This window comes from Papaver somniferum, unplaced genomic scaffold, assembly GCF_003573695.1.
Source record: "Papaver somniferum cultivar HN1 unplaced genomic scaffold, ASM357369v1 unplaced-scaffold_115, whole genome shotgun sequence".
Classification (NCBI taxonomy): domain Eukaryota; kingdom Viridiplantae; phylum Streptophyta; class Magnoliopsida; order Ranunculales; family Papaveraceae; genus Papaver; species Papaver somniferum.
Window position 1 is genome coordinate 3,580,870 of NW_020620492.1, and position 14,849 is coordinate 3,595,718.

The window sequence follows — 14,849 nt, forward strand, 5'->3', positions numbered from 1 at the left end:
GAATTTATGGGTTTGTTTCAGATTGTAAGGCGTTATCGACTTAGGGGGGAAACATTCGAGTTATCATTCCCACATCCAAAAATGAATGGCGAAGATAGAAAAGAAATAATTTCAAATATGAAGATCATTTCCGCATCCTCAAAAACTTTTTCGTAGCGCGCTTCGGATATTAAATGTTATTTAAACCATGTTTTCTTATCTTTTAATTTAGTTTTAGTAACTTTGTAAGGCGTATGTTCGGCTACGTCCTATGTTTTTTGTTCATAACCAAACTTGTATTAGTAAACTAAAATTTAGAAGTTATTAAATATCAAAAGTTTGATAGTCTTTAAAATCTTGGACAGGTAACCGAACTATCATGCAAACCCAAGTTCGGTTTTGTCATAAAATTTTGACATTGTCGAACCCTCAGTTCGGTTTGCTCATAAATTACGTTGGTTACCGAACAGTCTGTTCGGCAATCTCTGTAATCGTACTTTGTAACCGAACATATATTTGTCAACTCAAAAAAAAAAAACTATGATTAACCCCATTAATGAAACCACGCTTCAAAAAACAATAGTATTTGATTCATAAGCATTATTGGTATCATTACATGTGTCATTTAATCATCCTCAAGAATAAAGGGACATTCATGTACAATTTCTTCCGACTTCTTCAATGCATTCCACATCTCCATGTTATGACCATACATAACACACCAAATCAACATTATGTCCGGGTTAAATCCAGGCCAATAAGAGGTTCCGGATATCAGAGGAAATGAACAATTGTCTTGTAACCGGAGGCCTATGAAGTGGTTGTTATTAATCAATACCATCACCAATCTCCTCCGTTTAAGTTTGTCGACACATACGGGTTTTTCGGGAGTGTATGTGAAACTAGCATACTTTGAGAAACAATGATCCACACAATTGAATGCCTCAGCGATTAAGTGTCCACATATCGGCATGCTCATCCAATAATCGATTGTGACCGGATGACCCCCGTGAAGTCGGCGTTGATACCTAACAAATTGATCGTTAATACTAGCATCCCCATCACTCAACATTTTCTTGTAAAAAGACGAGTTCTTCCTAAGTTTTCCCAACAACCTTTTCCTTATATGAGTGATTTCACACCCACCATATAGCTTGGCACCATGAGTGAATGGCCCTAGTTGTTGTACGACAACATGAAAACCATAATTACCATCCGTAGGGACGTCGTCGGTGGATATGACGATATGACGTACTCTCTAATGTAGTAAGGTAGCTCTTCCAAGTATTCTTTATTAATAGATGTTGGTTTTACGTCAATTGGTGAAGCCTTTTGTTGTATGGGGCACATTGGAGCCTTAAGCTTCACGTCCTATGAAGATGGTTGACTGGGTGGCAATGGGAACTTTAGACCTTTTTTCTTCAAACCTTTCTCACTTGTTTCGCCTTTTTCCTCAATACTTCTTCCCCGTTTCTTAAAGTCCTCCAAGTACTTGGTCGCGGTCCACTCATGTGCCGAATGATCTCTAGTATTTTTATTTACGTCTTTCTTCTTCTTAGCCAACACCTTCGCATATTCTTTAAATTTTTTTTTGTTTCTTTGGACCTTGGCCTACCTTTGCTTTTTGCTTTTTGCTTTTTGCGGTTCATAAACATTCTCTGAAGTGTATGGATATATGATTTTTCTCATGTCATCCCAAAAGATTTTTTTTTGGAGCTTGTTCATTCCTCGATACATCTTCATCACGGTTCTTCCCATTTCGTTATCACCAAACTCCTCTCTAGATTCTTCTCCCTTTGGAGGAGGGATAAAACTCATATGCTTCCAAAATGGATCAATGTCGCTTAAATGGATTACGCCATGCTCGAAGTTGAGTATCATATGGGGACAAGTGAGTCCCGTAGACTTCTTCATGTTACAAACACACACCTCATCCGGCTTGGTTTTCCACTTTTCAATCAACTCGACTTCTCTAATCAACAACTTCATACATTGCCGAGATACGTTTCATACATTGCCGAGATACGTTGTAATGGATTCCCTTGAACAATTGGTGATTAATATATTCTCCCTTCATTTTGAATATACGGCTTTTTTGGAAATTATCTTTAATTCTATCAAAGTCGCGCTTGAAGTAACTTTCCACCTTCCACACGGTTATGAAGTTATAAATACATCCAAAGAGATTCTTCTCCAAACGGTAGTGAGCCGACTCTACCAAACTTGTCGCTTGATTTCCCAAGTGCTTATATTGGTTGGTATAGACCGAAACAAACCTCTCTTTGTGCGGTTCCAACCATTTCCTAAGAACATACGATACAACATCAGGGTAATCGGGAGTATCCCAATGGTTGATAAACTCCGCAAGATTTAGATTATACTCTTCCTCGGTAAGATACCAACATAATAACTCCCATTCACCATTGAAAGAAACCCATTTAGCGTAATTTATTTCAAATTATTTATCAAATTCCTCCTTTGCATCCGCACGTTCATGTTCCAGTAGCTCCTTAATCGCATCATACCTTTTTTTCTTCGGCGGACAAATTATTGGCTTGCACCTATTCATCAAATTACACCATATATGGAACGTGCAAAGCATATTATGTGCTAATGGGAACACTACCGCTATTGCATTCATTAATACAGCTTCATTGTCGGTCACAATAACCCCGAGAATATCATCACCTCGGAAGATTGCCTTAACTTGTTGGAGTGCCCAAATGTAACTTGGTTATTGCTCGTCCCTTAAGAAACAAAATTCCACGGTAAACGGTGACTTCGTCAAAGTACGCCCAACGATATTCAACAACGGAATCTCATACTTGTTCGTCTTATAAGTGCAATCCATTATTAGAACTTCGTGGAAGCATTGAGCCAATTGAACACTCATCGGATGCGCAATGAAGAGTTGTGTTATCTCTCCATCCGAATCCACATCCTTTTGAACCGCATAGTTGTTCTCATGGTCCAAATAAAACAATTGTTGCATCACTTCTCTATCTCTCCATTCCTTATTTCTAATTGTCTCAATTGCATTGTAAATTGTGGAAAAAGATGAGTGGTTATCCTTGTTATCTTCCTTTATTATTTGAAGCATTTGAACAGGTGAAATCCCCATTCTCCTAACTTGAGCTACCTTTTACATCTCTTGAGGAGTTAGTTTTGCCGCCATGAAATGTCCTTCAAGATGCTCCGGACGAGGGTGGTTATGAAGACCTTCCATAACCCGGTAAAGAACCCATCCATCCAATTTTTTGTTATAATTAAATGATAGATTTAATGGGCAATTAATCTTTTTTGAGAAAGTTTTGCTATTCCTATTTGTCTTTCCCTCATAAACATAACCCTTACTCTTGTGGCTTCTTTCGGGATCACCGCTTCTCTCACAAACCATTTCAAAGTGAGTTTGTGATTCATTCCCATTCAAAACTAATACATACATGTATTTTGTGCATATTTTCTAGCCCACATCTTTGCCTCCGCCGGATCGGTGAATACCAAGTCATTCATGTAGTGATGGGATGTGTCCTCGTACAAAATATCAACTGGGGAAGGTTTATTTTCCATTGGTATTGGATCACATTAAACCTACGAGAGATAGCACAACGTCAATGATACCACAAACAAAAAACACTTATAAGTTCGGCAATGTAAAAAGTTTATCGACCTTACCGAACTTATAGTTCGGTTAGCAAATAACTAGAAAGTTTTTGCGAGATTGCCGAACTGTGATGCAAAATTTTATACTTAAACGTTCAGCAACCCATATAGTAGACGAAACCGAACTATTCTCTGTCTACTCTATACTATTAGTTCGGCAACGTTATCTGGAAAAATGTAACCGAACTCTCAAAAACCTCCATTAAAATGTGGTTCCGTTACCTGCGTATGCTACATCAATAAACCGAACTGCACACACAGAAGAGTTCGGTTTGCTCGCAATGCATATTTGGTAACCGAACCACCTTTACGTAGCTGAAATTTTTTACTAAAATTTTCATTTTGGCCAATATTTTGCACATTTCAAGCTACGTAAACTAAATTTGAGCTATACCTGAGTACCCATACCTTCATCTACTGGTTGTGGTTGATAAAATTCATCATTTGGGTCATTATCTTGAGTTTGGGGGAAAAAACATTCATCATCAAACAAATAACTCATACCCGGACCGTTACAAGTATTGACAAATACCTTAGGAGATGAAGGAGGTTCTGAATCTGATGAGGAGTTATCATCACATGAATCACTCATATCATATTTATAAAACTCAAAATAAGATTTTTCGGGTTCAACCCCTTTTTTCTTCTTCTTCTTCTTCTTCTTCTTCTTCTTCTTCTTCTTCTTCTTCTTCTTCTTCTTCTTCTTCTTCTTCTTCTTGTCTCTGAGTAATTCTGATTCTAACATAAGTTTCCTATTAATAACTCACTAATCAATGATTACACTAACACTAACTAATCATTACACGAACAATGATATAATTACAAAGGGTTTTTTTGGTATTAACAAAAAATAAAGATAAAGGGTGGATGGATTTTACTTCAAATATCCAGCCCAAAATAAATGAGTAGTCCCCCACCAAAATGGGCTAGTTCCCAAAAAATCGTTCAAACAAAACTATGCATGCTTGGCCAAACAAATATATATAGAGCTATGAAGCACGAATACTTCAAAATTGGTGACGTATCCGTATCGGACGCCTTATCAGTGTCGGATACTTGAGGATACTTTGGGATACTTGGGAACACCTTCAAAATTTGTTCATAATAATCTTCGTCTCCTTTCACGAAAAAAGTGAAATTATACGAACGGTGAAAGTATAATATATGGGATATCAGTGGAGATGCATTTGATCCACTACACGATGTGAGAGAATTTGAAGTTGCAAATCTTTCACTTGACGAACCATAACTAGAAGCGGTGCTCTTTGATTTTGACAATATTGATGAGTGATGGGTGAACATGATGTTAGATAGGTTTTATCTATTTTCTTAATATTCCAGATAGTGTTTATTATTTTTTTTAATATTATGTTAATTTTTTTGCTAAAATAACTTATTAATAGATTAAATATTTTTAATAAATACACGTATCGCTACGTATCCTATATCCCCATTTTTTGAAAATTGACAAATTCACGTATCCGTATCGCTGTATCAGTATCCGTGCTCATAGATATTGGGGCATTCTAATCAAATACAACACCACATTAACGAAATTTTACGATACAGAATCATTTTTCGAACCAAACCTTACTATATAATGGAAAAATAGTAATTCAAACCAACCCATCGATCCTAACAGATTTGTGATCAAGTGATAGGAATCAAACCCTTTAAAATCCTAAGTCATATAATCTCCGACGTCGCACGGTGACGGAAACTTCCCCATATGTTAGAAGGGAACACGACCCCTCCTCACCAAATTGCAGAGAAATTCTCTTTTTTTTTTCAATCAGCTGAGTTGAAGAAATCGCAGGTGATGAGTGGTTGGAACTGATGGTAGATGGAGGGAAGTTGCTGCATTTGAAGATTGGTTACTACTGTTATAGGCTGTGTTGCAGGCAGGAAGAAAGATTATGGAGCTACAGATAGTGTGAAATTAGAGAAGTTTGAAGAGAAATTGAAAGATGGGTATGATTCAGTTCTAGAGTTTGTGGTTGTTGTTGATTTGAGAAGAGATTTGATGTTCAAGTTTTTGAATGCTAGTCGCAACCTGTGCAAATTCCCTATGCAAGACAGCTTCGTTAGCCAAAAACAACGCATCCCAGTTAGCCAGCACAAGTCACAGTCTGAGCTAACTTGAAACTCAGTGGTATGAAGGAATCAATGAGTTACCAATAAAACACAATGATTTGAGGGCTTATAAGTATGTTACTCTATACTAACAGTGCCAAAAAGGTGGATAACCACCGTTAGATGTTTTTCAATAAAGTGGTCAAAATCGGGCTAGTTTTGCAAAGTGGAAAAAAAGAAAAAAACTGGCTTAAATTTGTAACCCTCAAAAAAGACAAGCCTATATATGTTTTTCACCCTTAATTCCACAAAAATCAATTTTATTTTCCTCATATTCTCTTCTCAACAAAATTTATTCGTGAAATCCCGATTTCAAATTTTCATTATCTTCTATTTATAAAATTTTGATCGTCGATTAAACATAACAATAAAATGATGTGCACGAAAAATCGTAATCATTTTAATCGTTCTTCTAATCCGCGAACTGAATAAGAAGAAGAATAAGAAATCAAATCGCTTAATGGTTATGTACAAAGTATTTCTTACAAACCCATGTCTTATTTTCTAGTATATGATTGACATAATAGGTTTAAATCGAAAAAATTCATGGTATTACAGAGTGATTGGCTGAAAATTAAATGAATTGTCATACTAATTGCTCGTTGTTCTCCATTATGAAAGTGTTGATGAAAAGTTCCACTAATAATTAAACATGAAAATGATAGCCAAACTTTATTTTGTTAAAAAACACACTAAGTTCGCTTGTTCAATTTTTTATTCGAGTCAGCCGAACCTAAATTCGTCAGTTACAGAGTGAAGTTCGGATGCTAACTTGTCAGTCGAACCTATATTTTTTGAAAATATACCTAGGTTCGGTTCACAAGTTAGCATCCGAACCTTTCATCTAATCAGTAGTTCTAGGTTGTAAAAATTCATTTTTTTTTGACAAATTCAACTTATAAAAAGGACATTAAACCCTACTTAGAAGTCTACCTCTGTATGAACAATCCTTAAATTATTTATTAGTTCAGCGGATCTCAGAAGTCTAATTTCTTATTCTTCTTTAACAAACCCCAACCTAACTATCTCTCGAATACAAAAATCCCTTTGACATTAACACTATATAATGACATTAACCACTAATCATTAACATTAACTACTAATCATTAATGTTATATTCTAATTATTATCATTAACACTAATGAAGTAATGATATTATTGTCATGATAAAAATATGATGGATAAGGTGTCAGTGATTTTACCACATGATGACTATATTTTGTCATCACCTTGTATGTCTCAAAACAAGATTCATAGTAGATTCAAATTTACTCTTTTTAAGCATGATAATGTTTACTGACAATAAGCTAATGGTAGAGTAATTCAATCAGTATGAACATATGGCACATATTTTGTGTCTTTTGACACCATTAGAGAGTAGCCAATTAGTTGTTCAATCTCCATAAGGCTTCCGTAAAATTTTAATTTTAATTTTTTACTTTTTTCCGTCAAGTCAAAAGTTATACAAAATGAGTATCACATTGTCTAGTCACATTGAAAATGAGAAGCTGCAAGAATAGCAGCTCCAATCCCAAATTTCTTAAAGCCCGGAATGATTATGCTGTTGAAATGGGCAAGTTCAATCTCATGTTTCACAATCAAAATGATCTTTACACCTTTAGTTATGATACATCATTATCTACATGTGAAAGAAATAGTCATATCATATACCCCGATGAATCCAACGAGAAGGAAATTGAGGTTTTAGGATGTTGTAATGGTTTGGTTTTGTTGAGGCACATTGATTTAATGGACGATACATGGTTGTCCTATGTTATTATTATCTTGTGGAACCCGACTACGAATGAATGTAAGAGATTACCGAATCCACCTACTGGAAAGCAGGTTAAGGACAGAAATTATGTAGAATATGGATTGGGTTATGATGAACAAATTAAGGATTTCAAAGTAGTACATTTGACACAGGCTTTTTATGGTCGCTGGTCTGCGTGTGAAGTGCATGTGTATACTCTGAAAGAAAATTCATGGACAAGAGTTGATAGCATTCCGATAGATGGTATATGTTATCCAAGAATAACTGATATGGGTCGCTGGCCTGTTAACGGAGGTTTTCATTGGATAGCACAACTGGAACGGAGCAATTTCTTGCACGGGATTTTTCTTCTTCGTTTTGAGTTCGAGACGGAAGACTTGGACGCGGTGCCACTGCCGGCTTTTGATGAAAATGCCATGGTATGTTTGTGTGTTTTAGGGGGATCAATTTGTTGTTTTTGCTCTGGTACTGAGGTTATAGACGTGTGGGAGTTGAAATACAATGGGGTGGAGGAGGAATCATGGACCAAACTCTTCACCATTGAGCTAAGAGAACATTTCTGGCAAGTTTCTAGTTATATGCCCTTGCAATTCTTGAAGAATGGGAAGATTTTGTTTGGGTTAGTGCTGGCTGATAGATGTTTGCATATCGTTGTGTATGACCCAAACTATGTCACATTTGAAACTATTAAAGTCCATGATGAATCTCTAAGGGGTTTTGCTTTCAGCACATCTGTCTATGAAGAGAGCCTATTTTCACTTGGCACGGGAACTTATTTAGGGAAAGTACAATGGGAGGCCTCCCACGAAGAAGATTAGAGCGACTCCTCAGAAGAAGATGATGACGATGATGATACTGGGGGTGGTGATGGTGAAGAAGAATGAAGTATTGAGGAGAAAAGCTAAGTCAACGCGAGTGTTAAGTGCTTATCCCCGAGAATCTAACAAGCTGGGATGTTCTTTTGTTAGATTTTAATTGATGTTTTTAGTAGTTCTGTCATAAATTAGGCGACGCTATTGCTTTCTTCTGATTTGTGGAACAGCAAAGGATTGAAACGAGTTGTATCTTATTTGGTCTTTGCTGCAGCAAGATTCATGTTACACGTTTTTTTAAAGTTTTAATAAAAAATTATAATTTAGTATTTTATTTTGTGAATGAAATTTTTTAGTCCCACATCGTGGAGTTTCCAATTTTTAGTAGTTTTAAGAAACTATATAAACCTTTTAGTCCCACATCGGGGAGTTTTTTCTTCTTAAATTGTATTTGTCAATTATAAAAGAAATTCACTACTTTTGTAAAATCTATGGGAAAGGGGATGTTCTATATTTTAGAGGGTCCCCTAAGGGAAAATATTTTATAGCGCTTCTTAAGAGTTCATGATTTTCCTTAACGGTTTTTTCGGAGTTGCCAAGCTCAAGTTGAGCATCTACTACATATGCTAGTAGTAGGTGTAGTAGGGTGTTTTATCCTGGAGATATCCGTCCTGTGAGGTCTATAACATCACACTTGAGTGTCGCCGGGCGCTAATGTCTTAAGGGCGACGTGTTGAACACGTGACTCACTCTGTTTTTCCAAAGTTTTGCCTTGTTGCTGTTGCGGAGATATAGGGAGCTGAAAAACAAAAACAATTTTTTTGGTCAGCTGTAGAGTTTCAAGATTATCTCTTAACCTAGAAGGAATTTCGATGAACCATTTTGACACAACGTATTAGACATCCTGATAGTTACCCACGTAAAATTTCAGATTTTTTGGAGTTGTAAAAGTAATTTTTTGATATTTTACAAAAAAGACAAATGTTCCTGAAAAATTCTGACGGGCAAACTTTTGTTATTAACTAAAGTATTTTTTTATGGGGTAATCATGAGTTTTTTGATATGGTGGTTCAAATGAAGTTTGTAAATCTAGATATTATCTTCAAAACTCATATTTTATCTTCCGTTTCGGAACTAAGGTTTGTGAGATGTGGTGTATTAGGTGATTGGGAAATTACCGTGTCCGTGGTCAGAGTATAAACGAAGATTGTGACATGAAATTGAAAAGGAACATGGCTACCAGGCGCATGTGGATGAACACAAATCTTCCATAGCTGACAAAGTCGGGAATATCAAACACAACTCTAACCGTAGTCTTCATAAGAAAGGTATGTTTCGTAAAACTGAATCCAACGTTACTTTAATTAAGGGTGATTGTTATGTTTGTAAAATTCCGGGCCATACGGTAGTAAAGTGTAGACAACATAAAACCTTAATAAGTAGAAAGTTAATGCTAATTTAGTTGAAACAAATTAGAACGAGTTTATTCACATGATGTCGGAAGTTATTTTAACAACCAATGTGAGAGACCAGAAGGTGGACTCTGGAGCCACCAAGAATGTTTGTTGAAACAGAGACATGTTCACCTCCTATCAGAGGATAGGGGATGTCGATAACTCTTTTTGAGTAACTCATCTGCAATAGAGGTTGCATAAAAGGAAAAGGTCGAGCAGAAGCTCATATCTGTAATACTCTCACATTGAATGAAGTTTTCATGTTCCAAGCATATGCAAGAATCTTGTATCTTGTTCTATTGTAGATGGAAAAAGATTTAAGATCTTAATTGAATCTAGAAAACTTGTTGTAACAAGGAAGTTATTTTTTAAGCAAGAGTTATAGGACTTTGGGTCTATATAAGCTTAACAGAAAAATCTGATGATGTGAACATAGTTGATTCTTGTGCTTTCTTTATGTGATTGATTGTTTTATGTGGTAAGCTTGTAACCGTAAACTTATAAGTCAATGCTTAACTGGATAGCATAGGCTGCATACCCAAATTTAGTTTGGACTTTGAACACAAAAGTGAAATCTGTGAAGAATCAAATATGCTTTAAAATCTTTTAGCACAAATGTTCAAAGTAATTCTAAGCCTTTAGAATTAATTCAGTTACGCCTAGATGACATGAGTTCAACCCAAAATCACTGTGGTAAAAGATGGTTTATAACTTCTGTAGATGATTGTACGAGGTACTATCTTGTATAATTGCTTAGGGATAATGATGATGCCTTAAAAGCCTTAAGATGTATAAACTTGAAGTTGATAACCAATTAGAAGCCTTGAACATATTAATTGTATCCTTAAGGAGATCATAATTACCATGTTGATTAGTTCAGGATTACCTGCGGTCTTGTGGGAGGAGGAAGTCCTCTTAACTAGTATATCCTGAATATAGTACCCTTAAGGATTAGATGAAACTCCATATGATTTATGGAAAGGTAGATGACCTTCTTATGAATATGTCAAAGTGTGGGGGTGTTTGACTAAGTTTGCCATTCGTCTTCCTAAAAGAAGTAGATAGAAACCAAAAATGTTGATTGTGTCTTCATATAAGGTATGCTGAGTATACTTCTAAATATAGATTTTTGGTGTGATTTTTTCTGACTTTGGTGTGATTACGATTACATAATCTAGGGATGCTGAGTTCTTTGAAGATGTTTATTCTTAAACCTGTACCTCATTAGAGATGTGTTGTTGATCCCTAGACTTCTTATGAAGCCGAATTCATAACATGCCTAGCTTAGTCTAAGTCCTGGACTTGTAAAGAAGCCTTGATATCTACTGAAACCCCATTCTGGTAAGAAGCTTCATTTAGTGAAATGGACTCAGTCCGTCGGAACCTGACTTGGGAGGTTTATAGTTTACCTCCAGAGAGTAAGACCATGAGATGTAAATGAGTCTTTAAGAGGAAACATTAGGTATATGGAACTGTAGAAAAATATTAGGCTAAGTTGGCAGCTAAAGGCTATAAACTAAAAGAAGGTGTATATTTCCTTGATTCTTATTCACATGTGACGAGATTTACTTACGTTGAGATGCTAATTGTTATTGTTGTCATAAACAAATTAGAGATACATCAGATGGATGTTAAGACCGCTTTTCTAAAATCGTGAATTAGATAAAGAAATTTACATAGACCAACCTGAGGACTTTGTAGTGAAAGGTTATGATGACAAAGTTTGTAAGTTGAACAAAATTTTGTATGGTTTATAAAATAAGCACGTAAACAGTGACGTGGAAAATTTGATCATGTGATAATGTATAGTGGATTTAAGTTAATGAATCTGACAAGTATATTTATAAGTAACTTGTTAAGGATGCCTGTGTGATTGTATGCTTGTATGTTGATGATATGCTTATACTTGATACAAACTTAGATGTGATTAATTCCACTAAAAAAAAAACATGCGTTCAATGAGAACGTTGACTTAAAAGACTTAGGCCATGTTGATGTAATCTTAGGGATGAGGATTAGAAGATAATCTAGCATTTATAGTCTTAGTCGTTCTCATTATGTTGAATTTTGTGCTTAAGAGATACAATCAGTGTGATTGTAAGCCTGCTTGTACTCCGTACGATTATTCTTGTAGACTCAAGAAAATTAAGGGTAATGGAGTATCTTAACTTGAATACTCAAGAGTTATAGGATGTCTGATGAATTTAATGAACTGTAAGTGTCCAGACATTGCCTATTGTGAGTAAGTTAAGTAGATATATTTGTCCAGAGCAAGAGCATTGGGATGCACTTAGTAGAGTATTGGTACCTAAAATACTCTATTACCTTTTTTGTTTATGAAAGGTATCTTGCTGTCCTTGAGGACTTTGTGATGCAAACTGGATAGTTGACTCAGAGGAGTCTTAAGTCTACGAGTGGATATGTTTCACTCTAGCATCAGGGTTTGTTTTGGAAGATTTCCAAACAACATATATTGCTCAATTCATTATGGAATCTGAGAGTATTGATAGATAAAGCACGAGAGGGGGCTGAGTGCCTAAGATGTTTTTAGAAGACATTCCTCTCTGGCATAGGCCTGTGCCAGCTATATCTATACTGTGTTAGCCAAGCTATAATAGCTAAAGCTAAAAACTAATCTCAATTGGCGTTATTTCCATTGATTGGATAAAGTCCAAGGAGAATATCGCGCAACCTTTGACGAAAGGTTCATCCAAAGAGATGTTAGAAACACATCGAAGGGGAGGGGCTTAAGCTCATAAATTAAACTTGCCATGAAGGATACTCAACCTTGCTGACTGGAGATCCCAAGATCAAGGTTTCGAATGAGACAACTAATTTGTGGTGGGTAAAGGTAAACACTATCAGAGAATTTTATTCTCTGTCCCTTCCCTATGGTGTAGACGTGATAGTGTGACTGCATGTGAAGGATGACTTTTAAGAAGTCTTAATGAGTTCTATAGTTTCAATTTAAGATTGAAGTGGGGTGTAGCAGTAACACTCTTTATGGAAACTCACCTATCTGAATGAGGAAGTGGGCCGCTTCCTATGAGAATATGAGCTTTGATTCTCTAGAGCATTCTGAGAAACAGGATATGTCCAGGGCCAAATTGGACAAAACGGCACGAGCTTGGCAGCAATCTTGGAGATATCACCCGTGGTTGTTATCGCGAATTACATCAAATGCTAGCAGTTCAAGACATAGTTCACTGTCTCTAGCAAGTAATTCCGGTAATATCTCACTAAGCAAAGGTTCAAGACCTCATGGACACCTCTGCCTAAAATGGTATTTCCTGCGCTTTTTATGTGATTTTCGTTTTGATGGTTTTGGTATTACTGGAACTTAGGACCTAAAGGTCACTAAGGGTTCACTAGTTCATGCTTTTTCACTTTGGTGAAAGATACCTATAGTCTCACCATGTGAGAACTAAAGATGAAAGCTCTCAATATTATTATGATTTATGCAATCCATAGTATGACCTGGGGTCAACACACTTTTGTGTGAGGGAGAGGACGTCGAAATGACTAGTATGATTTCAACACTTGCACGATCAGTCTGTTTGGATCGTGAGGTTGGGATGTTGATTTACCAAGATCTATCTGTGTTTTCATGTTTTATTGAGTTTTCATTCATGTGGGGGATTGTTGGAAAACGATTAATAAAAAAATAATTTTTTAAAGTTTTAATAAAAAATTATAATTTTTTTTTTTTGTGAATGAAACTTTTTAGTCCCACATGTGGAGTTTCCAATTTTTAGTAGTTTTAAGAAACTATATAAACTTTTAGTCCCACATGGGATTTTCTTCTTAAATTGTATTTGTCAATTATATAAACAAATTCACTACTTTTGTAAAATCTATGGGAAAGGGGTTGCTCTATATTTTAGAGAGACCCCTAAGGGAAAATATTTTATAGCGTTTCTTAAGAGTTCGCGATTTTACTTAACGGTTTTTTCTGAGTTGCCAAGCTCAAGTTGAGCATCTACTACATATGCTAGTAGTAGGTGTAGTAGGGTGTTTTATCCTGGAGATATCCGTCCTGTGAGGTCTATAGCATCACACTTGAGTGTATCCGGGCGCTAATGTCTTAAGGGCAACGTGTTGAACACGTGACTCACTCTGTTTTTCCAAAGTTTTGCCTTGTTGCTGTTGCGGAGATATAGGAAGCTCATTCGTTTCATCAAATCGATCACTTCCATTATAAAGGAGCTAAGTATCAATAACTTTTGCTTATTTGATTTTTCCTTTTTTTTGATTATTGCACCCAAGAGTTGTAGCAATAGCCAATGGTAACTATGGCTTTGATACATTCAAGCATTACATGCCGCGGGAAATCGATGCTTGCACAAAATTGGGATTTCCTTCAATCATCATGCCAAGACGAGCATAAAACGTCTGCAAAACTACATTGTTGCGAACTGACCTTTCGATTTAATCTTCAGTTGCTTCATGCCAGAACCTAATTTACCTGAATCCCTGGCACTCTTCACCTTCAAGTCTAGATTTTCAACTCTATTATCCCAAAGTTGTTAGAAACTTATTTGGCAAAAATTTAAAATAAGAAAAACCTTAGTATTTGGCCCATACAGGTCTCGAACCTGCGATCTTCGCGTTATTAGCACGACACTCTAACCAACTGAGCTAATGGGCCATTTGTGAACATGCTTTTTACAAGTTTTAATCGTTTCCAGAAAATTGGGATTTCACAAAATTACAGTTCATTAAAATCTTAGACTCAGCACAACAACAGATTGTAAATTCAAGAAACTTGCAATGTATAATAAACAGAAGAATAAAAACAGAAGCCACCTGTGAAGATTTCCTACAAGGATAACCAAGGCCTTAGGTTGGTGGATAATAACAACTTCAAGTAATGGAGTCATTGGACCATTCTTTCCATAAGAGGGATACAAACTACAAAGAACACTCGGGGCTGTTTACAATAATAAGCGAAAGGCAAAATAGTTCAATCAATAAGAACATAAGGCGCATATTTTGTGGCTTCAGTGTTAACATAATATTCTAGACTATTCTAGA

At 35.9% G+C, this 14,849-nt stretch overlaps 1 protein-coding gene and 1 non-coding gene across 2 annotated transcripts; one reads left to right on the top strand and one right to left on the bottom strand.

Annotated features, from left to right (window-relative positions):
• The first annotated feature begins 7,275 nt into the window (after positions 1 to 7,275).
• LOC113329182 (F-box protein CPR1-like) lies at positions 7,276 to 8,367 on the top strand. The gene has a single exon (XM_026576149.1). The coding sequence runs from the start codon at positions 7,276 to 7,278 to the stop codon at positions 8,365 to 8,367; it is 1,092 nt and encodes a 363-aa protein (XP_026431934.1).
• Positions 8,368 to 14,389: 6,022 nt separating this feature from the next.
• TRNAI-AAU lies at positions 14,390 to 14,463 on the bottom strand. The gene has a single exon. It is a non-coding gene; the product is annotated as a tRNA-Ile (tRNA).
• Between the last annotated feature and the right edge of the window lie 386 nt (positions 14,464 to 14,849).

Bases quoted from the DNA above. Each gene is read 5' to 3' on its own strand.
- LOC113329182 (XM_026576149.1), top strand. From the start codon at position 7,276: ATGAGAAGCTGCAAGAATAGCAGCTCCAATCCCAAATTTCTTAAAGCC.